The following is a 27,610-nucleotide window of genomic DNA, read 5'->3' on the forward strand; positions in this document are numbered from 1 at the left end:
GGACACGGGGTGTTGGGTGTATTTTTATTGCATTTTGAGTGCCTAATGTGTAAAACTGCAGGATTTCTAGATTGCTAACGCGTCAGGTATGTCTCCACAGTCCCAGGCTGAGGGGGTCACCCTGGCCAGCAGCGCTGACAAGGAATAACCACCGTCCCCAGCCCACCCTCCAGCCCCTCCGTCTGCTCGCCTACTTCCTCCTCGTCCGTGCCCTCCACCGGCAAGAACATCTGTTCCAGCTGCGGCCTCGAGATCCTGGACCAATACCTGCTGAAGGTACAGTGTGGGTGGGTGGGGAGTGGAGGGGGCATCGTCACTAAAGAGGGGCATGTTTGGGAATGCTTGCAAACATTAATAACCCATGAGCACGTGACCCCTGCACCCCGGGGCAGGTGGGATCTAAGGACTGATGTGCTTGCTTTGAATCTAATGCTTCACCCACTTGAATAAATATGTGTGATCTTGGCCAAACTGTAAACGTAGGAAACCGCTTAACCCCCATTCAGCAGAAATTGGCAGCGCTTAGAAAAGAAACAAACTCTCAAATTAATAATAAAATACGTCGGTGTTTCCCGGTTTTAATAAAATCAGCAAAATCCTGAACCAGTATTTTCTTTATTAATAGCCAGTTAGAATTACTTCTTCCTCTTAAAATAATCTGGTGATTTTAGAACAGGAGATAAATTGAAGAGAATGAACAGATGAAATGACGCAATGAAATATAGTGTATCTTTAGCACTTCGAGAATACTGCGCTTTACGAATGAAATTACCGATAGTAATAATAACAATATCTGATAACGAATACACAAATAACAGCCCAGAAATAAACAAGATTATAACGAAACTAGTATTTCAGTATCGTTTGGTAGTAACACTGTGGGATTGTAATACTTTCAGGAGCAATAAAATGTACACCTTCAGTAAATCGTGACCATCCAAACATGGCTAGCTGGCTGAGTATTGTCTGCGACACAAACAATCATTTTACCCCCAAGAAATTAAATTTCTTCCGTTCCCGGAATGTCGGAGCCCGGGTGACTTCGCTCTTCCTAGTTAAAAACATCAGAACGTTGCCATCACTTTTCCCTGTTTTTACCTCAATTCTCGGACTGATTCGCTGAGATCGTCATTTCAAAGATATGTTTAATGAGCTTTACTGCAGCTTCAGAGTCCAGGCGCTCAGTGCTGGGCACATCTGTCCAGCTTTGTGAACGATCAGAGCAGGAGAACAGTGCAAAGCGCCCAGCAGCGCTCTGGCACTCTCGGCACGTTATGAAAAGTGCTCTATGAGACAGCAGGAATTAAAGTGCCATTATCGTTAAAGCGCGCAGGGAAATATTTCTGAAAGGAAAAAATATAGGGTACATTTCAAAGAGTTTGAAACAAACCTTTTATTTATTTAGGATTTTGTAAAGCTCTGCATCCCGCATAGATTCCTACTCAGGGCGCTAAAATGACATTTAGGCTGTAATGTTTCACGTCTGTAAACCCTTTGGTATCCCTGGTACAACCCGCCAATGTTTTTATTATAATTTTTATAAAGTATACAGCTGGACTTTAATAAACAAATCATCAAACAGAAACAAGCATTGAAAATGCAATAGGTATCGCCTTTTATTAAGTTAAAGCCATTTGCTTTGCGATACAATACCATTAGCAAAGCAAATGGCTTTAACTTAATCAAAGGCGAGACCTATTGCATTTTCAATGCTTGTTAATACTTATAAGTCACCCCTAATGTATGCCTTAAAGAGTCACAGGGCTTGGTGCATGGTATGTAAAGAGTAGGACATGTGTGCTTAAGTTTGACATGTTCTGATAGTGAAAGACTCCTAAAGTGGTTTTTCACTGCTGTAAGGCGACTCTCCCACAGGCCAGTGCCAGGCATTAATTTGGCACACCTGGCCACGCTCTTCAGAACACTTCTTGACTCGTAGAAAAACAGAAGAACAACTGCACCTGCTGTTGAGACTTGTGAGGAGCCTCTTAAGGGCTGAATCTGCTCCCACTTGTACACAGGACAAAGAAGTAGACTCGAAGGGTCAGTTGGTTGACCTCCTGTTAAGCTACAGGGACACAACAAGCTGCTAGATGCCTTTTTTCCTGAAGAGCATAGTTGCCAAGTTTCAACTGGACCTGCGCCGGTCCCTGCTTGTCATTTCTGAAGGAGAGAGTCTTGACCCCTAAGTGTCAAACTGTACTACTCCTAACATCCTGAAAAACGTGGGAATTAAAAACGTTTTGGGCTCCTAAGACCGCCGAATGATCGGGGCAAACCTGCCAGGTCAATCTGATGAAGGTGCATTGTCGCTGGGCCCGACTTCACCATAGCTCCTGCCAAGTTTTTCTCTCAATGCCAGAATCCGCTGATGCGGAGCCCTCCTCAGTTCATAACAGCAGCTTCATTGGACTCCCCATTGAAGGAGACCCAATCAACGCTGGAGACCTCCGAGACCACACAACTTTAACTTCCCCTGCCGCAGCTTTTCGGGCCTAAGCCAATGGTTTTGCGGAGGATCCATCTCAATGCAGAAATCTAGCGAGCCTCTTCCCTCAACACAAGCCTACTGTCTGTTTTTATTCAGAAGGCTGTCAACGTCATAGATAACTTTCCACCTAGACAAACCTGATCCTGATATCCGACCTGTGCGCCATGGAGGTCACACCGAAAACGTACCCTTGCCAACTGCAACCAGATGACCGCAGTTGGCGCGTAAAGCTTTTCCACACTATTTTTAGTTAAACCTTTAACGGTTTCCCTTGTTGGAGTTTTATCATCTCGATGTCATTTTGTTCATTATTCTCTATTTTTATAAATTTAAGTGGGATTGTTGCTGTGTTTACAAATTTTCAACTGTTGATATGGTTTATATTCTGGAAACCTTCACTGGTCCTAACAAGAATATTGACATTATTTGTGGTGAACTACCATCCACCCCAACTAATAATCAACTTTCTCATAATGATCCTTGCTGTGAAGGCATTACCTAAGCGGGACCCTAGATCTGGTAAAGAGGGGACTGTGGCTCTGACACCAGTATGACATTTGAGAATCTAAGAGCCGAAGAGATGGGATTTAGCAGCTGCAACATATGCTTACTAAACAAGGGTTACAGATGTGGCACAGAGTGTTCCCTCGGCATCTCTTGAAAATTGAAAATGGTCGGGAATAAATAACATGGTTGTCAATTCCCTCACAACGGTGTATGGGGTTGGAGGTGTTGAAGGCACAAAAACAGTGATCTGAAGCAGTGGATCCTAGATGGCAAAAAGCACTTTGCAGAGAAAATTACTAATCATTATAGTGATCTTCCTGACCCAATGTATTGATAAGCAGCAGAACTAACCCTTGGAGACTGAGAGGATGGAGTCTTCTGTTGATGACAGATTGAGAGAAAATGCAAAAACAACAAGGTTATGGATTGACTGCTTGAATTAATCTCAGCCACTGGCAATTACATGGGCCGGCCTCATCCCAATCCATAATTTATTTTGCCCACCATGCCACCCCAGTTGGGATCCAGACATATGCAAATCAGCCTTGACCCTTCTCCCCATGGGAACAGTACAGCCCGAACTGCTAGGCCAGGTCCTCCCTGGAAAGTAAACAAGCATCCTGGGAGCGGTTTCGGGGTATTACCCCTCATCAGCCAGGCTATCTTGAATCCAGTGGCACGTTGAGCCCAGGATTTTGGCCCAGATCTCTGTACTGGGGGGCGAGTGCTTGACATTCTTCAGCATTCTGTCTATTATTTTCTTTTTTTGATCAACAGAAAAGGCGCACATTCTGACAACTATGAGTGCAACTATAAAACAAGCATTTGCAATGTAATCGGTCTCACATTTTTGAAAGTTAGAGCAATTGGCATTGTAAATGATAAATGTTTTTTTACTTATGGTTTTTGATCTGCTGAATTAGGCAATGCATATCATGTACTGGCAGGGCTGAATAGCCACTTCATAGCCAAACAAGAGAACATTTAAGTAAGTTACTTAAGTATGATATGGCAAACCAGTTAAGCCAGAACAATACAGTCAAATTACATCTCCGATGACAGGCGTGGGGGTCCCATATCCACTGTACACACACTGCATCGCGTGCAACCAAAATAAACACAGACAGAAAGGGCTGGATAGGACCATCCACTGTCATCGGTTTCAAATACAACTGAAATGATCCTCATCCTTGCAAGAGTAGGGCATGTTCAATCTACAATCGCCTTGTTCTCCTTCTCATTTTATTAGCTACCACTGATAAGAACAACTGGCACTGAGGACAGTATAAGAGCAGGAATTTGGCAATGAAATGAACAGCAGAGTTCAACCTTAAAATTGATGAAAAATGCTTAGGCTTCAAAAAATGATGCGCCTGTCACATTCTTGTTCTATCTTCAACTTTTCTCAATTTATATTCAGCATTTGATAATGTCTCAGCATTTGATCATGTGACCGGGCCCCATCAATAATTTTGTGAAACTGGCTACTGCGGATGAGTGGCTATTAAGGCGGGATGACCAGGGTAAAATGGTAATCACTACGCTACCAGACCTTCCCCCCCCCCGTCCTTTTTTGGCTATTTGGGGTAGTTTGCACTTGAGCGCTTCCACATAAGGTATCCATGCCAAATTTATGTCCTTTTCTTCCAAAATCCAGAGGATTGTAAAGGTACCCAGGGTTTGTGGATACCCTTGGAGGGGACCGAGAAATTAGGCAAAATACAGTTACATTTTGGTTCTTTTTGGAGAAAAATGGGAAAAAAGTACTGCAGAAGACACCATCTGTTTTTTCCCTACAAATGGTATCAACAAAGGATTTGTGGTGCTGAAATCACCATCTTCCCAGCTTTCAGGAAGGAACAGGCAGACTGGTCAGAAAACTAACATTTTCTACACAGTTTTGGCATTTTACTGGGACATAGCCTATTTTCTTATTTTTTGTGCTTTCAACCTCCTTCCAGTTAGTGGCAGAAATGGGTGTGAAACAAATAATGGATCCCAGAACGCTATACATTTCTGAAAAGAAGACAAAATTCTGAATTCAGCAAGGGGTTATTTGGGTAGAAAGTAACAGTTGAAATAAAAAGATTTTAACATTGAGTTGAAAAAAAACAGACATTTGTGCCTACATTTTCCCCAGTAACAACTTCTAACTTTGCTAGTTGTTTTAAAGCAATATACCATTATGTCTGCGGGACCCTTCTGGTTGTGAGGATAGATAGGGCTAGTAGGTTCACCAAAAACCAGAGGTACCCAGAGCCAATAACTGACAATGGGAACAAGATTTGGAGTTTAGAAGCAGTGGTTGCACATCTCTGAATTTGTGGGTAGTCATACTAACATGTGACTTAGGGGGCATTTTTCAAAATGTCTTTTTTACACACTGTCTTACATTTGGAAGGCAGAAATCCATAGAAAGACAACTGGTAAAAACACTTGTTCTACTATTCTGTGTTCCCCTAAGTCTCCTGATAAAGACAGTACCTCACTTGTGTGGGTAGGCCTAGTGCCCACCACAGGAATCGACTTGGACACATCACATTTTTCCACTGAAAACTGACCCTTTTTTGCAATGTGCCTAGCTGTGGATTTTGGACCCTAGCTCAGCCGGCACCTAGGGAAACCTAGCAAACCAATACATTTTTGAAAACTAGACACCCAGGGGAATCCAGGATGGGGTGACTTGTGTGGCTCTCACCAGGTCTGTTACCCAGAATCCCTCACAAACCTCAAAGTTTTTAAATTTAAACACATTGTCCTTTCTGTAATGGAAAGTTCTGGGGAGCCACACAAATTCACCCACCCAGCTTTCCTCCAAGTCTCCTGATAAAAATGGTTACCTCACTTGTTTGGGTAGACCTAGTGCTCATGACAGTAAATGGCCCAAAACGTACTGTGGAGACTTCAAAATTATCTACCACAAAAATACATGGTTTTGCGAGGGAGCCAGCTGCGCTTTTGGTCCTGGGCTTGGCAGCCATCTAGGGAAACCTACCAAACCCAAACATTTCTGAAAACAAGACACCTGGGGGAGTCCAGGGAGTTGTGGCCTGCATGGATCCCCCCAATGTATTCTAACTCAGAAACCCCTGCAAACCTCAAATTTTGCTAAAAGCAATTACGTTTTCTTTACATTTCTGTGTGGGAAAGTTGTGGGATCACTGAGCTGACACAAATTTCCTACCACCCAGTGTTACCCCACATCCACTGATAAAAATGGTACCTCACTTGTAAGGGTGGAAAAAGAGCCCACAAGAGGAAATGGCCCAAACGTACTGTGGAGACTTCAAAAGACATGGTTTACGTGGGAGTCACCTGCGCTTTTGGTCCCAGGCTTGGCGGCCATCTAGGGAAACCTACCAAACCCAGACATTTCCAAAAACAAGACACCTGGGGAGTCCAGGGAGGTGTGGCTGGCATGGATCCCCCAACGTTTTCTTACCCAGATTCCTCTGCAATGTGCACCCCGGGGGGGCAGAAAGACTGCTAATATTTGGGAGAGGTGAAACATTACAATGCCCATTTAGGGCAGCCCCTACCCCTAAGTTTGTACACACAAATAACCCCTGGTGTCTACAGTGTTTCTGCCCCCCAAGGGGGGCAGAAAGACTGAAAATTGCCAAATTTGAATAGGGGAGCAAATGCTGTGCATAATGGTTCCGTCCTTGGCACACCAGCGCAGCAGCCAAGGACGTAACCATTACGGCATGCAAGGGGTTAAAATCAAGGTGGAGATGAACTGGGGGAATCATCTGAAAAACCAAAGTCGGAGACAGAGCTTTCTGTAAATCAACATTCCCAAACTCACCTTTTCATATCTCAGTAACTTATGTTCCGGCATTGTAGATGTCCTTAAATTCCATTTCCAAGTTGTGCCCATATCTATATACTTCCATATCTCTCCAACCCCCAGGTAGGTGCACATAGGCTGCACCCTACTGAAGCCACCACAACGTTACCCTATCCCTGCAGTGCGGAAAATTACTAGAATCAACTGAATAGGGTAAAACAGATTTACCTCAATAAAGGTCTTTCTATCCCTTTTGCCGATAAGTCAAGTTCAGAACGAAGACCGTGGCTTCCCCGAGAGCGACGTGTGCACTATATGCCATCCCACAATAAACAAACCACACAAGTGGAAAAGCATAAAAGAGGCTGGCAGGCACAGTGTAAAAGTCAGAGAAAATGGGGCACAGAGAGACGCAGAGTCAGTAGTTTTACACAAAAAAAATTAAATACGCGAGTATTGCTTTTCCTTATTAAAAGGGGAGTCAATCTTTTTCGGCACAAACTGCAGCGATGCATACATTTTGTAGGTACCTTTAATGAATGTGCTTAATAAAAAAAGATGTGCACACTGTGACTTGCCATATGCCGCTGGCCTTCACAGCTCCCTATTCAAAGGAGTCACTCTTTGCAAATGGACATTTCTCCTCCGACGACATCCGCGGGGTCTGTTTTTACTAGATAAGTAAAAGTCAACAGTAATATTACAGTGCATGCCCAAGGGTTCACTCATTTGGTTGCTTCCACCCACACCCCAGCGCAACATGTGTAACTTCTGTCATGCTGAATGCCTAAAGGACGCTGCACTCACACTCATTTATAGGTTTTTTTTATTAGCTCCATAACTGCTTAGGGTTACTCCAAAAACGTGTTCAATGCTGAATATTTTTACAGATAAAACAAGAAAGGGTGAAATAAAATAATAACATGGCAGGCAAAAGTAAACAACGAGCGTGGCGTCCGTGAGCAAAGAGTCAGCACACAGCAAATAAAGCTGAGTAAACAAAACACAAACGCTTCTCACTATAAGGCAGGCCAACAAAAAAACAAGCTGTGTGAATGAGGACCACTTACAATGCATCGAAGACCCGTGCAGCTGGGAACAGCGACGTGGGAGGGAACCAAGCTATGTATAGGGCTGCAATGCCCATACAGGAAGAGGGAGGTAGGGCCATCACACACTGTACATTGTTACAACCAACCAAAATGTTCTCTCAGTGAAATTTCCGGAAAGCGAGCTAAACACACAAAGGAGGGACAGCTATAGAAATGCACCAACAACAAGCCAGCATTTCTGAATGTCACAGGTAATCAATGGCAACTGGTGGGTGTGTCAAAGCCCATAGAAGGGGACACAACAGGTCTTGCAGAGGCTCGACCTAAAAAGCATGAAGAAGAGCTGCCAGATATGCAGACAAGTCAAGTCATATTGTGAGACTTCAGGAAAATGAAAACATATCAAGAGAAGTGGATACCATCATTATTCACAGACACAGAATTAGCCCATGAGCCATAGAAAGATAGGGTCGAGAGGAACCAAACACTGCGTAAGCCTCTGGGTGCTCTAGCCAGAATAATAATTCTGTCCATGCTTCACTATAAAAGCAAGGTATGCCGTTTCATGGTGGCAAGAAAGCAAGGGTACTTGACCTACAAATGGCAATCATCTCTCTTTCTACTGTAATTATTGCACTACATTTGCAAACCTGGTGTCAGATATTAATGGGTGGAAATCAAGGTTTATCAGGTGTAATCCCTACAGAAAATGGTTTGAAAGAAGCCTGCTTGTTAGCACCGCTGCTATTTTCTCTTTATATTGCAGATTTACCCGCCTGCTTTGCTCAAACTGATGGAGATGCTCCAAAGATAAGTACCCAGCCTTTTGCATGTCTTTTATATGCAGATGATATAGTAGTAATGGACCTAACTCCCATTGGGCTGAATAGAAAGCTGGTATCCCTACAAAAATATACTGTGGGACACTTTTTGAAAATAAATGTCTCTAAAAGTAAAATTTTAATTATGAAAAGTATTAAAAGTAGAAAATCATGTAATTTTAAGTGGCAAATTGGTCCTGAAAAGCTGGAGGTGGTAGACTCATACCTTTATTTAGGGAAACTTTTAACAGGCAGTTTGAAGAACAAACCTCATAGTGAACACAGCACTTGTAAAGTTACATCGCACGCCAATGGTTTGCATATTTTTTGCATTGCTTTGGGCAGAAGACATTTTTTACATCTACTGATGGTTTTTAGGGCAAAAAATCCTCCAACCTTGCTCTACGCGATCAAATCAATCCCTGTTAAGGACTGGAGTTTTCTGGATAGGATCGAAGGTCAGATACTACGTAAAATATGTAATTTTAACACGTTAGTCCCAACGGCAGCAATTAGATTGGAATTTGGCTTGATAAGCTCCTATATATCCAAGATTTATCCAGGGTTATACGCTGGGGATATCAGCTAAAAAATAGAGAGCTAGATTCACTAAGCGGTTTCATGTGTCATGAAATCTTTTCTGCCAAGGCAGGTAATCACTTTTTCTACCATGATTTCTCATTGGCACTAAAAACTTTTGGTAAACAAGAAGAATTAGTGTTCACACTCCAATCATTAGGATTTAAATCTCTCCTAAAAACCTTAAGAGGCAAAACTAGCTTTAATAGAGATACTAAATTTTGCAATTCTAAAGAAAGATTAAAACTAATAGCCAGGACAAACTCACCGAGAATTGCATAAAAATACTTATTTTGGAATTTAGAACACAGAATTAGACGTTTGTTCATTTTATGTCGCATGAATCTCTTACAGATTGATGATTTAACAGCAAACTGGTCCCAGAATGTAAATAATGGAAAAACTTGGAGTTTGTGTAAGCTGAGCATTCAGACCCTGGACCATGTTTTGTTCGTTTGTCCAGTATTGGCCTAGAGTCGTTATCGTATGCTTCAGCCGATGTTTTTACAAAATTGTGTTAAAAATGTAGCATCAGCCCGAGACTATCTCTTTTGCCCCAAAAACGAAGCAGTGCGTGTAAAACTTTTAAATTTTTTGAGGAGTTTATGTATATATATTACATTTTTAACACATTCTTTGATTGGGGGTTTACCCCTTTGTCATCCTCTTGCGAAATATTAGTATTTTGTCCTTTATCAATTTGCATTTTGCACACTGATTAGTTGCTATTTACTGCTTTTTTGCACAACAGGGATACGTGACACTTGTTTCCCACTATGTTCTTGTTGTTAGCTTCAAAATTTAACTGAAGTGAGATTCTGGATGTATTTTGCACATGAACTGGCTGCTACTGAATTGCTATTTTCACAGGCTTGGATATGCTTAGTTATTCCTTATTTCCCTGCTAATCCCAAATTGAATATTTTGGATGAAATTGAACTTTGGACCTTGTTCTGAATATGAACTGGCTGATACTTACTGCCCTTTGCACATTTTAGGAGATGTTCTGTTATTCCCTTTTTGTTGGTGCTAATTCTAAATTGACCTTCTAGCTGAAATTGCACTTTGGATTTTATTGTGTATACGACTTTAATGTTGAAAAAGTATTTTCGTACTGGGATAACTGACAATATTGACTGCTCTTACTTAAAGGAATTCTAGCCTTGCTAACGCAGGTCCCTGATAGTTTTATGATGGTTCGTGGAATAAGCTTGGGTATGTTTTATTACTTGTAATAATATGTATGTATTTTTATGTGGACCTCCTAGGAGTTCCAAATCTTTAATAAATATATTGAATTGGGGCTGTAACTTCAGTGTGGAAACACAAAGGATGTATACAGTTGTAACATTCAAAGAAGTAAAATACAAACAACAAGTGCGAAGCATACAATATATGCTGTTGCCCCTGCCACAGCTTCACACTAAAGGGAAAGCAAGAAATCTTCCTCTGAGAAACCTAAGGAAAGATTTCATTATGTTAAGACACTGAACCTTTGTTATGGACGGTGATCGCTTCTGGTAGTAACAGATTTATTGAGAATTTGACTAATTACAAGTGGGCTGTGAAACTTTGCAGTGTCCCTGCTTGACCTACATGAGCTAATCTAGCAAAAGTCCCATTCCTATTAAGAGTTGAACAATGGCTTCGGCCCTCACAGTGAAGTTGGTCTAGATTTCTCAAATGTATTTTCCTAGAATGACTGTTCAGGTTTTGGGAATGCCATTGAGCACAGGTCATTTGGAATTAATTATTGGGGTAAACTGGAACGCAAGGAAACAGGATTTGGTTTGATCACAGTGCCAGATGTGTAAATTGTCACACACATGGACAGGGGTTGCACATATGCGCAATCTCCATGCAGCGTTTATGGCTAAACTCACTGTCCTGGCATATAACATCAAAAGTGTCAACAATGTTCCCAAAAGGCAGAGATCTCGTTTGGCATACAAACATAGTTCATCTGTGGTGATGCTGCTAGAAATGCACCTGAGTCAAAGGACCATGGCATGTTTTCTAGTCGGTACATTCGACAGAGGCAGTACTACATTTACCAGAACTGCTGGGGGGCATTGCTAATGGTCAGACCGACAGTCCCATTTGAAGCTCAGAATAATCTAGTGGATTATGGGGCCAGTACATTGCTATGACAGGCAGACTTCATGGGAAATTGATGATGTTGCACTGTAGCTATGCATTCAACATAGACAACAAGGATATTTTCAGCAGTGTAGAACAGGTCATACGAAAGTATGTAGGTCATATAATATTGTGAATAGGAGACTTTCATTGTGTGCCTCGACAACTCAAGCAGGAACTCTGAACAGGGCCGCTCACAAGCTGAACGCTAAAATGGTTCACCTAGGTCTTACTTGCTGTGGTCGAGACACACCATGGGAATTTTGAGAAGACAGAATATCTACAGAGGGCAGTTTTAGATTATGTATCTTTCTTGCTGCGGTGGAGGCCTGGGGATCAGTTAGCACTGATTCAAATTTAGTTACCTATGGTTGTGGTTGCTGGTGGATACTTTGTTTCGAGCACAGACTAGAAGAGATGGATAAATGTTTCGAAAAATTCAGAATTCATTTTTTATGGGAGGCTTTTAAAGTCTTCATCTATGTATGATGCATGTGTGTGACATGGTATCATGAAAAATCCCAAGATGATCCCAAAGAAATGAGGCAAGATGGAATTAATCGGATGTTTTCACCATACTACACATATATGTATTAACAGGGGGCCAAGCCAGACACATAATATGTTAGCCTGTTGAGCTTGGTCGACACATTACAATACAGGAAACTCAGTGGGCAATACTGCACATAAATCCGGATAAAACTCTATGATTGTATGGTTTGTCCGCCAAGTTTTATACAATGTGCTACTATATATTGTCACCTAGAACGCAGACAGCAGTGTACACTAAGGTGCTAATTCTGGGGAGCTTGCCTAATCCTATATTGGGCAGTCGTGGTTGTGCTTTCTGAACCAGTGTAAAATCATTGGGTTGCTAATTTACCATTCTAGGTTCATGATCAATGTGGAAAATAAAAAAAAGTTGAGCACGATATATTGCAGGAAGACTAGTCAAAGTAATACTCATTTCCTGATTTGTAATGATCAGCTAGGTTTAAATCACAGCTAAGCTTCATTGCAAATATTAAGTGACTGTGGCTAATAATTGAGAATATACAACAAAGGGATACCTCACAAGCCATTACAAGCATGGATGCAAACAATGCATTCAAGTCTGTAAATACAACATACATGCATGAAACACTGTTACAATATTCTTTAATTTGGAAGAGTAAAGAGTAAACATTGGGTCTTGGTGCTCCATTCAGGCATGGCGGTACAAAAGGGGCTGGTGATGGACGGAGCATCAGAACAAATCAAACACTCACACCCAGTCAACAGATCTGGGTTTGATCCATCACCGTTCTTTAGCCCACTCTGCCACCCCAGTTCAGACATGGCCTTATGCAAATCAGTCTGACCCTGTGCCTCATGGGAACAGTCCAGCCCGAACTGCCAAGCCATGCCTTCCCTGGACCGGAAACAAGCTTCCTAGGACCGGTTTCTGGCATTTCAGCCGTCTTCAGCCAGGCTTGCTTGAATCCAGTGGCAAAGTGAGCAAGGGACTCACGTCTGAGCATACCCTGCCAACTTATGGCGAATAAAGCGGTACAAAAGGGGGTGGTGATGGACGGAGCATCAGAACAAATCAAACACTCACACCCAGTCAACAGATCTGGGTTTGATCTATCACCGTTCTTTAGCCCACTCTGCCACCCCAGTTCAGACATGGCCATATGCAAATCAGTCTGACCCTGTGATTCATGGGAACAGTCCAGCCCGAACTGCCAAGCCATGCCTTCCCTGGACCGGAAACAAGCTTCCTAGGACCAGTTTCTGGCATTTCAGCCGTCTTCAGCCAGGCTTGCTTGAATCCAGTGGCAACGTGAGCAAGTGACTCACGTCTGAGCATACCCTGCCAACTTATGGCGAACAAAGCGGTACAAAAGGGGGTGGTGATGGATGGAGCATCAGAACAAATCAAACACTCACACCCAGTCAACAGATCTGGGTTTGATCCATCACCGTTCTTTAGCCCACTCTGCCACCCCATGGCAGCATGAGTTTAGGTCAACGCATGATTTCGGCAAGATGGAACATGCAAAGAGTAACACAACAAGAGTGTATCTTCGGTCTACTGATCTGGGCGCTCACGTTACAACCACTGGAACACATGAGGTAATTGTTTTTGGATGGAGGAGTAGTGATAGGTGATAAAGTATACATTGTCTCGCTCTATGCAGATTATGTTCTGATACAAATAATGGAACCAAATATCATATCTCTACACATGTTGATGGCTATCGAGGAGTATGTGGTGGCCTGTTTTTGAAGAGAATTGGGCTAAATTGGTGTTGTATCCCATTTCAACTGTAGGTATACAGGAGTCCATTACACAACATGCTTAACATTGAACCGTTCTGCAATCTTGAGACACATATAGGACAGGACCTAAATAGAGTTAATACTATAAATGCACTGTAGATTATGAAAAGATAGGAGAACAATACATTTTTGTCTAACTTTTCGATGGCTTTGATGCGCACAACAACCCTGTGAAAAATGATTATTGTGCCAAGGATGCTTGGAGATTCCCTAAGCTTTGTATAAAACAATAGACACATTGCTACTGAAATTGCACTGTGGTGGAAAGGCAGCATAAACATCACTGACAACACCTAACCTTTCATGGGTCAATGGTTGCAGGGTCCTTCCAGATTTCAGACAGTATTGTGTTGCAAGCCAGCTACAGTATGCGGTGTTGTGGCTGTCGGGAGTTATAGACCTAGTAACAAATATGATTATATATTTGATTGCACCAAGGGGGCTGAGAAGGTGAATACCCTTAACAGGTTGTTGTCAACTGGGATTGTGAGGTAAAATGATCTCAACTATGAAAGAGGAATGTCTATATAGGAACCCAAGCTCAGTAGAAGTACCTAGAAAATAATAAGAGATTGATTTAGGTATGGTGCCGGGAAGACAAGGAATAGAAAAGAGTGATCACCGTCTGGAGAGTTGCATCCAGAAATGTTAGGTTGGAACGCATACATGAGCATCATACGTAATTGGCTCCGCAACTATTACACTGAATTAATACAGTCCAGAACGAACATAGTCCCAGATGCAAAACAGAAGCAAGCTTCTTTTGTCATCTGTTTTGGGCTTGTCATGAGGTGGTCCCATTTTGAGAGTAGTTGACTGGGGCATTGTCTAAATTGTCTTGATGGACCATATAACGAGCCACCGAAACTCTTAATGCCAACTCTTAAGAAGAGTAACCTCACCATAAAATGTGTTCACTTGGGGCTGGTGCTCATGAAAAGTGTTTTGCGATGGCCTGGAACTCAAGCATTGGGCAGACTCTGAGTCGATGGGAAGAAGAATAATCCAAGTAGGTGTTGCCCTAGAGTAATATTAGGGGCAATGCACAGAGTAATGGATGGAATGATAATACATAGGCTGAATGCATGGTTTGAGGCACCATACTTCCAATCAGAAAGACTGACTTCATGAGTTGTTGTATGCAAATCTATACATTTTAGGAACTCTAGTTTCAAGATGCATATTGAAACCTTATTCATCTTAAACCCTTGAATTATATTTGCTGGAGCAAAGTAAACCTGGTCTTGACTTACATCTTTTACAACAGGTGTAAACTTCTGCTTTTCAAAAGGAACCGTGGCATCAGACATCAACTGTAAGAGTCAAAAGACACCAATTAGAAAAGAACAGATTTCAATAGTCATGCATCAAATATACCACGGTAGACAAATGAAGGAATACACATCTTACACAATCAGCACTGTAAATTGTGCACAGCATGCTCGGAACACCATACCTTCAAGGAATAACTGCAGTGTTCCTCCGACTGTTAACATGGGTTCATACTTTCACTACATAACCATGTTCAGAAGCGTGTACCCCTTTCAGCAGGAATGCAGATTGTGTATTTGTGGTTTATAATATTTGCATTTCGAGTGCATGGAGTGTGGTGATCATGCAAGTCCCATGACTGCATCCGTTTTAAGACTCCTGTGTGCCTCACTCTGTGTTTGTCACCCTGTGATACTGCTTTTGGGGTGACTCATCTAATTTGGTGGTACAAACTACATTATAGTCATTGTCCTCTATGACAAACGTCTACCCTGCGTTAGGGAGCGTCTGCGACAAGATGTGGTGAGCGATGAAGGTCTGTACCTAATTCTTGTAGAAGAGAGCAGGGACATATGTATAACAGTTCCATGTTCCTCTTACTATAGACAATCTTGCCAGTGGTTCTCTAAGCATGTTTTGCAAGTAGGATCATTACCCCTTTCATCTTCGATGAAAAAGAGCTTTACTGCACCTTGCCTAAAGCATTCAGCTAAAAATGCTCACTATCCATGAGGTGGACCTCATGACAGAAAAAGAAGGAGAGAGAGGGAAATAAAGGAGAGAGGAGAGACCCCTTTCAGTGCCCGAATGGGTGACTCGGCCACTAACATGTACTGCTGTTCAGTCTGGTATTCTACGTTAAGCAGACCACTCTAATCACTTTAAAACTTAAATTTGTTGATTTGAAATAAGTTCATAGAACATCTCGCTGTAAATACTAAGCTGATTATCCAGTAGGAGTGTCAGCGGAATCGACACTCCCTGTGAGAAGTTAACCCTCACCGGATGCAGTTCTGTAGTTTAACTTTGTGAAGAAGCATAACTGGTGAGCATTTTTTTTACATAGGATTGGTGCTGTTGCTGCCAGTGTGTAGCACGGTAAAGAGATACCAGTCACCACCGAAAGGGAAGTCGGCCTAGACTGGAGGCAGCACCTTCCAGGGACACTTGGCCCAGAGGATGTAACTGTGAGAGATGTTCGGCCCAGAGAGTGAATCTCCTGAAGACCAGCCCTCACCATCTAATTCCTTTTACTCTGCTGATGGTGATGCTGGAACTTGAATCTGTTTGACAAAATAGCTCTGGCTTGGGTTACTACCCTTGCTTTTCCTAGAGTAGGTTTTGGAGATGAGAGTATATGCATGTTTCTTCTTGATGTTCCACATAGAGGGGGCTTCGCTCATTGCCTCCTACTAGACAGTCTCTCCTCCTGCAAGGCCAGGCACTTTCCTTCTATCTCTGAGCAGGCAGGCTTCTAGGAGCTGCCCAGCAAGTTGTAGACTTAAGGTGCTGTTCCCTCACATCTGGGAGACTGGCTGTGATTCAGACCCAGTCCTGGTCTCACAGCAGCTGTTTGAGTATTCTGTGGTACACTCCCTTGATTGTTCAAGGACAATTTTGAACTGGACTAAAGTGGAGCTATGTTTTGTGGGGTTTAGGTACCACATTAAAACTCATTTACCAGACAGGTGACGCGGGTCTGCTGTCTGTGGTCCTGAACCTGATTCGGGGTGGATCCCTTTCAAATGTAATTTCTGGCTCCATTGCAGATGCAGCATTTGTGTAAAATGATATTTCTCACAGAAGGTAGTGATGATGCAGCACCCAAGCAGATGCATCCAAAACATGAGCATCTTTAAGTGTGAACACTCAGCACCCAGCTGTCATCAACCTTTCTAAATCAGCAATCAGAGAAAGATAAAAGGGCAGGTCTTGCCTAAGAACTCCCCAATTTTAGATATGCTGATGCACCGGTTCCCACCATCTACCAAATGGCAGTGTTCAGGAGAATCTAATCCGCAATCTCTTGCTAAAAAGTATGGATAGCATTCAAAAGGGTAGCACTATCTCCACCCTCACTTCAGTATCTGGGTCTCCACTCTCTGATTTCAAGAATGCAAGTGATATAATTCCGCTGTCTCGGAGAAGCTGCACCAGTCTTCCATCTTGAGCTTTACTAGTCCAAGAACCATCCAAAATGAAACCCACTGGTCCCACCAAGCATACCCAGACAGCAAACAGTCATGCACTGGCCACACATGCACATCGTACACATGCACTCAAAATGCACACTGGATGTCTGTACCTGGGCGGGTGATAAGATAGAGGGTTTATAATCAGGTTTCCATTGAGAAAAATACCTTCCAAACAACACATTGGTGTTCTCTTTTTGACGCTATCTGGCAAGCCTACATCAACACAGCTGGTCTTTTCGGAGTATGATTTTTTAACAATTAAATTAGTAGATTTACATATCGCAGCTTATCACCAGTGCGGGTATCCAGGCTCTGGCCATCGGCATAGGGAGATTAAGTGATTTGCTTAGAATCACAGGATGTTGAGCAGACGCTGAGACTCAAACCCGGATCCCCAGCGCTGGGGTCGGCAGCTCTGGCCACTGCACCACATCCTCTCCTTAGATGTGGCGCAGAGGCTGTTCATTGTTTTGTTCAGACAATCGCACATGGCTCTACTCATTTGGAGAAGGAAAGAGAGTATGTACAGAAGACCATTTCCCAGAACAAGAGGGATGCCATCAAAGTCTTCATGTGAAGGTTAAAGGGCCTCTGAGGGTGATCATTTGGTAATGATATGATCATCTTGCAAAGAAGGAAAATGAGAATGAAGAATAAAGGAAAGAAATGAGAATCATACTCGCATAGGAGTCTTCTGTAATGTCTCCGGGTGACAGCAGCCACAGGGGATAACAGCAGAGGTTATAGTACCATGCAGAGAGTGGCATTTACATGGGTGTGCCTTCTGATATGGGTTTTGTCTAGTTTGTACATTCTTGCAAAATAGCTATTTATTTGGGCATCACACAGACTTCATACATAAATTTTACTTAAGACTAAAACGTGGACTAAGTACCTTCTGCTGTATTTTATATGAATATTGCAATACACCCAGGAGTTTTGTGACCATATAGAGAAATGAGGACTAAAGCCAAATTAGGTCAAAGAACTCAGAGTTATCCTGTTAATGTATGATATAGGGTATTTTATTTCTTATAATACAAGTTCACAAGATTATCTTTGCCCCAAAAAGCCTCCATAATTGGTCTCTTGCTCCTTTACATAAATGAGTATGGTTGTAAATATATAAATTGAATATGAAATGCCTAGCGATAAAGTAGATGCCACCACAATACACCGCCACTATTTTGATGGGGTTCAATGCATGTCATACAGAGATTCCTCCTTTCCTGTAAGGAATTATAGCCCTGCATAAAATAAACTAATCTCTCCTTTCTTATTGTTTGCTTTAGCAAAACAGTTAAGAAGAAATTAAAATCTATTTCTGTTTTCATTGTTTAAACAGCAGATGTATATATACTGCCTTTTGCCTGGTTGCATACTCTAGCTAAAGGCATTGTGACATCAAAACCTAAATGTAAATAGTTATTACAGTTGAGCAGGTACATAATTTTGTCATTACACGAGACGCGCTATGTCACAACTAGACTGTAATAAGAAAATTAGAAGCAGTTTGATAACGACACTGCAGGCTCCATTGTATTATAGTGATTGTATTGAAAGGTAAATGAGCATGCAGAGTGCACCACAAACAAGTAACAAGGGCACCTCTGCAATATGTGGAGAAGTCGAAACACTGCCACGGGCAAAGGGTGAACATAGGCGTTCTGGTGCAACTTAGGCCCTCGTTACGAGTGGCCTTTGGATTCCAAAGGGTACAGTAATGTAAATTACCAGACCCATGGGAACTAAGTCGAGGTGTTTCACATGGATATTTCAGCTGAACCGGGGAAAAACATGACGCCGAAAACAGGTTTCCAGATTCTATTGCCCCAAGTCTTGTAATCCCTCTTGTATCACCACCGATGGAATCACTGAGAACCTTAATAACGACAAATTCAGGGCAGGAATATAACGGGGATTATTGTTAGTGACTGGTAATGAGGGCCTTCGTGCACTGGGAAGCTTCTCACAGTCTAGGATTGTTCTAGCAGGCGTCTACTCTTTGTGGAGTATATAAAATATTTGCCAGATATAACAATACATGAGATAACCTTATTTCTGATGGTAATGTTGAGGGCGGGGAATGTAGTTATCCAATGAATTCCTGCCCACCGCCCCCTGCACTCCTCCACCACTTCAGGGTGTACTTAATGGCAGCTTCAAGGCGGAAGTGCACAGTGGTCGTGTTGCAGCACTAGGAACCGTGATCGTCCCCCAACCCACCACTATCCTGCCTCGCTTGCAACCCCAACAGCCGCTCACTACACTGCTGCCACACCATACCACACAATATGCGCCACCTGCAATTTCACATGCATTCTTCCACATCCTAGACCCACCACTCCTGCACCAACAAACACCCAGCACCCCATTCACTCACAAACCAACAAACAAACAAACCAGCCACCACCTCAAACTCACACAGAACAACCACAAGACGCAACGCTACCATGCTCGCCAAACACGCTACAGAGATATGAGACCTACTGCGAGACCATGCTCGGACTTCCTCTTCCTCACGGAAACATGGCAATCCCAAACTCTGTGCTGGACATCGCGCTACAGCCAGCCTTACTGCCTACAAAATCGTCAAGCAAGACCATCAGCATAAGCCCAGGGGTGAAGATGCCGTCATATTCAAAGATACCATCAGCAGCACCACCTACACGGTTACCCCCACCAGCCAAATGGAACACCTCATGTCCAAGATACGCATCCCAGCCAACGTATCCCAAGCAGAACCCTTGTATACAGCCCAGTAGGCCCCTTTACCAATTTTGCCAGTGACATAACGGACTTCGTCGCACCACTTATCCCCAAAACCCTCAAACTCCATGGCTCTTCTAGAAAACCTCAGAAACCTCAGCCTCACCCATCATGTTACTGAACCTATACTCATTGTTGGACACCAACTGAACCAGATTTACTCCTAATCAGCAACATGACAGTCGACAAGAAAGCAACTATGACCTGGACAGACCACGTCCTCGTCATTTTCAGCATACCCATCCAACAAGACGTCAGACCTGCCCACCGCAGCATTACAGAAGAGTGTTTTTCATTCAGTTCTCTCTGTCCACCGGCCCACGCACAGCAGCAATTTTCCAAAAATCATCAAGAACCTCAAAAGCTGGATCACCACATGCGCCGACACCCTAGCTCCCCTCAAGTGCAGTCCAACAGCAAGACCCTGACCTTAGGCCAGCTGGTACACAGTGGAACTCCTGCAGATGAAACATCACTGAAAGCAACTGGAGGACAAATGGAGAAACATTCAAAACACCACAGATAAAGACATCTTCAAACCCGCCCTAATACGCAACCACCAGTAGATACAGGCACCAAAAGCACAGCAATTGCAGATCGCATCAATAACGGCACCAAGAGCAGGAAGGCAATCTTCACCATCATCTAAGATTTCACCATGCCTCCTGTCGCCTCAACCAACATCACCTCCTTGCCAGACCTTTACAACAAGTGCTCAGAATTCTTCTGTAACACAAAATCACCTCCATATAAGGCAACTTTGACCCTCAAACGAGCACCGCCACTGTCGCAACTCAACTTCCCATCACAGCCGAAGAACGAACCCTGACCTTGTGGCTCTCCATAACAGTGTCGAAATCACGGCTAAAATGAAGACCCAGCCACTCGGGGGCCTCATTGGACCCTTGTCCCCAACACCCCTTCATCAAAGGACTCCTCCCAATCAATGAAGCACTGATACCAGTCCTCAACGCCTCCATCAACTCAGCTGCATTCTCAGACACCTGGAAACATGCCACTGTCATGCTCATGCACAAGAACCCCTCCACTGACCAAGCCATAGACCGATTTCCCTCCTAACATACCAAGCAAGAGTCTTCAAGAAAGAAATCAACGGATGCCTCACCGACTGCCTCAGCAACCACTGGTTCCTCAACGGCATGCAGTCTGGATGCAGGCCTAACCACAATACAGAAACCACACTCATCACCACCACAGACGACATCTACACAATCCCTGCCAGAGGAGACACAGCAGCCCTCATTCTCCTAGACTCCCAGCAGCATTTGACACAGTCTCCCATCCCATTCTCATCAGGTACCTGCACAAGATTGGCAAACAAGGACCTGCTCTCCGCTGGATCTGCTCCTTCTTAACCGATAGAACACAAGCTGTTAACCTGGCACTAACTCCTCAGAAGCCTGCACTCATCTCTGGAGTGTCTCAAGGTTCATCGTGCATCCCCACTCTCCAACGCATACATGATCTCTTTGGCCAGTGTCATTTGAACACATGACATCAACATCTTCTCCTAAGCCAACCACATGCAACTCATACTCTCCCTCTCGGACAAGACTTCCAACACAAGAAACAAGCACACCGCCTGTATGACCGACATCTCTAGCTAGATGAAAGCCAACTGTCTCAAGCTCAACACCGACAAGACAACAGTAGTGATCTTTGGCAAGAACACCTCACCATGAAAGTGCAACTGTTGGCTGGCTGAATTTAGACCCACACCAGGAACCCCTGAATGTTCATCAACAGCAAACTGGACATGGCTGCACAAGCCAGCTCCATCACTGCATCCTGTTCTACAACCTGAAGATACAGAGGAAGATCTTCAAATGGCTCCCAAGCATCACCAGAAAAACTGTCACTTGCCCTCGTCACCAGCAAGTTGAACAATGTGAACACCCTCTACGCCGGGATCGCCTAGCAACTCACAAGACTACTAACTATCCAGAAGTCTGCAGCTGATTCATAGTCTAGATCTCACACAGAACTTACATCACACTACACCTCAGGGGGCTCCACTGGCTCCCGAATAACAAATGCCCTCATTTCAAAATTCTCACACACTCATTAAAGGCACCACACAACTTAGGCCCATGCAACCAAAGATTTTTTAAATGCCACTGAGCAAAGAGAAACAGACTCAGGGGTAGAGGTAGAAAGTCAGGAAATAGACAGGGGTGAGCTAGACAGAGATAAAGTTTACTTTCCCAGACAGCCCATTGGAAGGTTGGTGCCCTAGGTACTTGCCCACTTTGCTCGTGTCTTAAAAAGTCTCAGCCGCATGCTATATATGCCATTTTAGTACTGGTGTTGCTTGTGTTAGGCCACTACTCCACAAGATAGTTTCACAGAGGTCTGGTGAGTGCTGGGTCATGGCGACTAAAAAGAGAGTCCTTTGCTGGGTTTTCGGGAGGCAGTGAAGCAAGTACAGTTTAAGTGCCATTTTGCACCAGAGCGCACCGCAGGTACTCCGGACAGGGAACAATACAAATCCATATTTTACTATGTGTTAGATCCATCTGACCTCAGAGATGTGAATTATGGCCCCCCGGATTTGATGTACAATTTTGTTTTGCAAATACTACCATGATTTTATACTTATGTTGTGTTATTAAATCCTGTGACAGTTCACCAATATTTATATATGTTGCATATATTTGAGTAGTGCCCATCATTACCTTACATGAGTGCCCATCGCCTTCTTAGGCATCCCAGTGCAAACAGACATAAATAAGCCTTTGCAGAGAAGGAGATTCATTGTGGGTTAAAGGATCTCTTGGAGCATTGGCACTCACTCTAGTCTGCTACAAAACATGGGCTGTATAAACCTTGGTTGGGCACTGCCCTGACATTAAGGTATACAATTTTTGGGAATTATATCATATTATAGAAGAATATTGAGCTCCTGCTAATTGGCTGTAGGCTAGGTAGGAAGAAATACAGATAAATATTCTTCACTTTATGCTTTATAAAGTTTGTTATCACCAATTTACTGGTCACGTATCTACCCACTATTCTGTATCATAAGAGCCTTCAGTATACCAACCTGTACCCATCCATGTGCACACTACTGCAGGGTGTGGCACACAGGAATTCACTAAAACCTGTCCATCTCTCGCAAGGCTGTTCATTCACCATAAAACGGACCCTCCATCAGGTAAAGTATGATGGTGGCTTCTTAGGACACATGGCTGGTTCCATTTTAGAGGGCAGGTGGTTGCCTCTTAACTGCCTAAAATAATTACCAGGTGTGCCTGAAATCCTTGGCATGCAACACTCCTGCATTCCTTAAATGGCGGTTGGACTTGTGCTGCCATGGCAGTGGCTGGGGGTGCACCCCTTTGCGGTGCTCTAGGGTGGAGTGTTGCAAGTCCAGCCCAGGTGAGACACCACAGACACTGCTTTCGGGAAGAGTGCCTAACACGTTGATACAGTCACCTTCCATCTCTGGAGGCTTCGCTAGTGCCCCTACCTCACTAGCTGCACCACGCACAACAGTTCCATGGAGGTCTGGGGTGAAGGAGGCTTTGTGGTTAGCCAGAAAAAAACTGTTTTTCCAAGCAGTTCCACTCATTCAAGCAGATTCAAACTGATCTACAAATAAAATGGCTGAATCTGGTAACTTCATAAATGTTATTACTGGAAGTTACGAGTCTCAATGGCTGCAATGTGTGCTAATCCAAAGCATGAACAACATCTGAATGAACATTGGTTGGGGGGAGGTTGACCATTGCAATTGTGACTGTGTACTGCACCTTAATGGCATGAGTTCTAGCAGACAACTGAACCTGTCTATATCTAGACCTAATAAAGTGGAAACACATATAATATGCGACAACCATGGGTGTAATATTGGAAACAGACTACGCCTAAGTTAGCTGACCCGTGTGAACTGCTCATTTCCACTCCAGTTTACAGATATCACACAGAAAAACCGTTTTTTAAAATCTCAGTTTCCATGGGGCAAACGGCTTATGTGGCTAGCTCCAGGCTGTGAAACCACTAACAAAGCTCCTTCTTTGTGACCTAGCTACAACAACAGAGTGAATGAGGGGCAGGCCTCACAGTCTGGTAATACAGCTGTGGACCTCCTGCCATTCTGCTAGAAAGTGTCGAAGCACTGATGTAGTAACGTCCAAATTCCCATGATTAATTTATACTTGAAGTGAACTTCCTCTTCTGGCTCTACTACCATTCTCACTACTAACCTATTGAGCCTGGGCTGAATGTTTTCTCTGATCTGCATGAAAATGTGTGAAAAGCTGCTGAGTTGACTACAAGAGGGGTTTTAATCGTAAACAAGTTTTTTTTGTTAAGAGAGCAGGCATACAAATACCTTGGGCCTGATTCACAAAGGGCATCCGCACTTGTGGAGAAGGTCCTGCAGGCATGGTGAAGTCTACGTTCTCGAGACGGACTCTCCGCCATGAGAATATCCATGGTGGAGATTCTGCCCCAATTGTGGAGACTCCCCCACGAGTGCGGGGCCTCCGCAACGAGTGCGGAGTCCCTTTGTGAATCAGACCCCTTTTCTTTAGAGTATTTTTTAAATCAGTTGAGGTATACTAATTAGAGTAAACAATTTATGGAGGTGGGGTGCTTTGGCCATGTGAAGGACTAAGTTTGTTGTGCAAGTTACTCCCTTAAAGCCCAAACCACAAATCACTACAGTATGGTAAAATTCATATGGCAATGCTTGTTGCAATAGTGTACAGTGTGCCAAGTTGCATATACTGAAAGACAATGTAAGGAATAATTCCGCTTTTTGGAATATTGTGATACCTAAAATCTCACTTTAACATTATGTTATCCTGCTAAATTAAAAGAACTACTTCCATTCATCTTGTTGCGATAACCTACCTGTCTCTTCATAATTTCTACAGTCATGCTTCACTGGCCTGCTACATGTACATATGAACATTCATGTTAAAAAAGAAAAACCATACAACACAGTTTATTCTTAACAAATGATGCAACTTTACAACACCTGCCACTTTACATCACATAGATATTGCGCCTGGGTTTCTTACAAAGGTTATATTTTTTGCTGGATGCATATCACATTTTATGTACTCTTGAGCTATGCTTACCATCTCTTTAATGTAGGGGAAAAGCAAATCTCCAAAGTATTCTGTTGCTTCGAGCGGAAGCTGTGCCGGCAAATTATCAATTGAACACATAAGAATCCCACAGCCTTCCACACTAAAAAACAAACATAGCAAAACCATCACTTGAAGATATCCCCTCACACCAAATAAAATTTCCAAATTTTTTGAGATAAGGTGTCTGCTTTTAGAAGACTGTTACATTTACATAAGTTACATGAAAAATCAAGCTTTCCAACCTGTCATGAACGATGTGCTGGTGTGCATCGTACATGCAAAATGGTGCGTCAATGGACGTACACTCAGTCATGAATTCAATAGATCCGCCGGTATCTGCTGAGATATCTCCAATTGCTAGTAACCTGGCAAAAACAAAAAAAAAATACTTGTTGACACCAAATGCACAACTGCCCTTGAAATGTAAGCCTTTCCCCCCACTGAAACATAGCTGTTCAGTATTTCTCTGCACAGGTGCCGAAAATGCATCACTATCAGGCCAGATTTATGGACCTTTAGAACTCAATGGAAACTGGGCAATTTTTGTAGCAAGTATTGCCTGCGGTTTTATTAAATTTGAGAACAAAAGATTTGTATGTTCAGTGAGTTCGCATTAACCTTTTTAGGTGTTGAATCTCTGCAGGTAGCAACAAATAGCCAAAGCTTACACTTTTAAGGTGGGACACAGTTAACAGAATAATGCCACAAAATAATGCCAATGCAGCAATAGCACTTTTATGAAAAGTATTAGACTTTAATTCACAATGAAGGTTTAGTAGTCTCATAAAAATACCTTTCTTTAGTAATCATAAGCAAGGACAGGATAGGGGACCCTATTCAGATCAACACTACCTACAGTTGCAAGATTGAACGTGTAAATGATGTAGAACACAAGAGGTGATGGGAGGAATGCTTGTAATGTGTAACCACTGGCTACCTCTCGGGTTACCATTCCAAAGCATTGTTCTTTTGCCAAATTCAGATTAGACCCAGCCATATGCAAATCAGCCTTGACCCTGCTCAAAAAAGTAAAGTCCATTCTGAACTGCCAAGTTAGGCTCTCTCTGAGCCGGAACACAAGGAACCCAACTCAGATCTTCCCCCAACTGCTCTTCAGGCGACATAAGAGGGCCTGCGCCACTGGCCCTTGAGAGACCCATCTAGTCCTGGGTGTCAGCTGCAGACAGGGCATCAGGTGGCTTCTCCTTCCAGTTGTCCATGATTTTGCAGTTGACACCTCCCAGGTCCAAGGTGTTATTCTCTGTCTCTCTCTAGTACAGAGATTTATGTGGATGAAAAGCTCTAGATGCCAAGCACCCCTGGCCAATCCTAGGATCGGTCCACCACTTCATTCAACTCCTCCATAACATTCTTGGACAATCCAAAATGGCGCCTTAACATTTTCTCTGTAAAGAGCTCTTCTATGACTCTCACCTCCACCCTTAGCTGACACCACTGCCAAATATACCTTCCAACCAAAATTTCAAAGGGGAGCCCGTCCAGTGTTGACTCCCGGTGTCTGGGCTTCCTACTTTGTTTAGTAAGTTGGTCTGGACCGGTGCGAGTCCAGTTGCAGTGTGACAACAAATTATCAGATGCAAATTTACTTTACCATTCCTTTCTTCTCAGGAACTGAATCAATCATTAATAATTGATCCCTTTGTTTGGGGAGGCATCTGTTTCCTCTCTTCGGAGGCAGAGTAATTAACTTGGGTCTGCAGGTGGGTCAAAGGCCTGGAATCTGATTATGAACTGAGCCAGAGAAATATAAGATTTCTTGATGACCCATTAGATATATATGTATGTTATTGGAACCTGCAAAATCAAATTCAGTATGCATGTTTTACCCCAGTTTGACACATCGATGGAGGGTGGAAGCCTAAGTGGAGGGAAACTTCACTTTAAGGCAGATTTCACCTATATGGCTAATACAGTGAAAGCACTACAGATTTTATAGTAAACTCCACAGACCTATCTATAAATGCCCCCTGATATTATTAGAACTACCTCAGGTCAGCACCTATCCTTGCAAATAATTCTTCTGCGTCAGCATACCTGTGCACAATTTCTGGGCTGCACACAACAGTAGTCTCACATATATAGCCTGCACATGTGCGCATACGTGTGTGCTAACAGGCTCACATGTAACCAGTTCAGTGTCCATTACCCCACGTGTGCTACAGCAGTCTTCACTTTAAAAGTGGACACCGGCGGTACACATGCTCTGTTCAATTACAGTGAAATTACAATGATTGAGACTCAGGTAGTGAGACTCACCCCAACCAAAGGTTCAAAAATAGGGTTTTCGAAAGCATACAATTCTGGTGGCCTAAACGGCCACCATTCGCAATGATACGTTTTCCACCCATCTCCTCCAAATGCAACTAGTGCCCCATCCGCAACTCTATGTTGCTCTCTATCGCCCATGTGCTTCTCCACCACTTGACTCCATGATGTGCTCCCCCCTCATGTTTTTCTCTCCCCACACTGCTTTCTCCCCCATATGCATCTACCCCCATGTGCACATTGCTATGTCTCTCTCTGCATTGG

The 27,610-nt window shown here is 43.2% G+C and overlaps 1 protein-coding gene across 1 annotated transcript in view; it reads right to left on the bottom strand.

The window, feature by feature from the left end:
- AASS (aminoadipate-semialdehyde synthase) overlaps window positions 1-27,610 on the bottom strand; it is a 417,355-nt gene that overhangs the window by 154,262 nt on the left and 235,483 nt on the right. The window contains exons 10-12 of the mRNA XM_085654183.1: window positions 25,303-25,425; window positions 25,049-25,160; window positions 14,958-15,017 (exon numbers count right to left, since the gene is read on the bottom strand). Of these exons, the coding sequence (XP_085510309.1) occupies window positions 14,958-15,017; window positions 25,049-25,160; window positions 25,303-25,425 (295 nt within the window). The remainder of the gene's footprint in view (window positions 1-14,957; window positions 15,018-25,048; window positions 25,161-25,302; window positions 25,426-27,610) is intronic.

Source organism: Triturus cristatus, chromosome 4_1, assembly GCF_964204655.1.
Source record: "Triturus cristatus chromosome 4_1, aTriCri1.1, whole genome shotgun sequence".
Taxonomy (NCBI): Eukaryota; Metazoa; Chordata; class Amphibia; order Caudata; family Salamandridae; genus Triturus; species Triturus cristatus.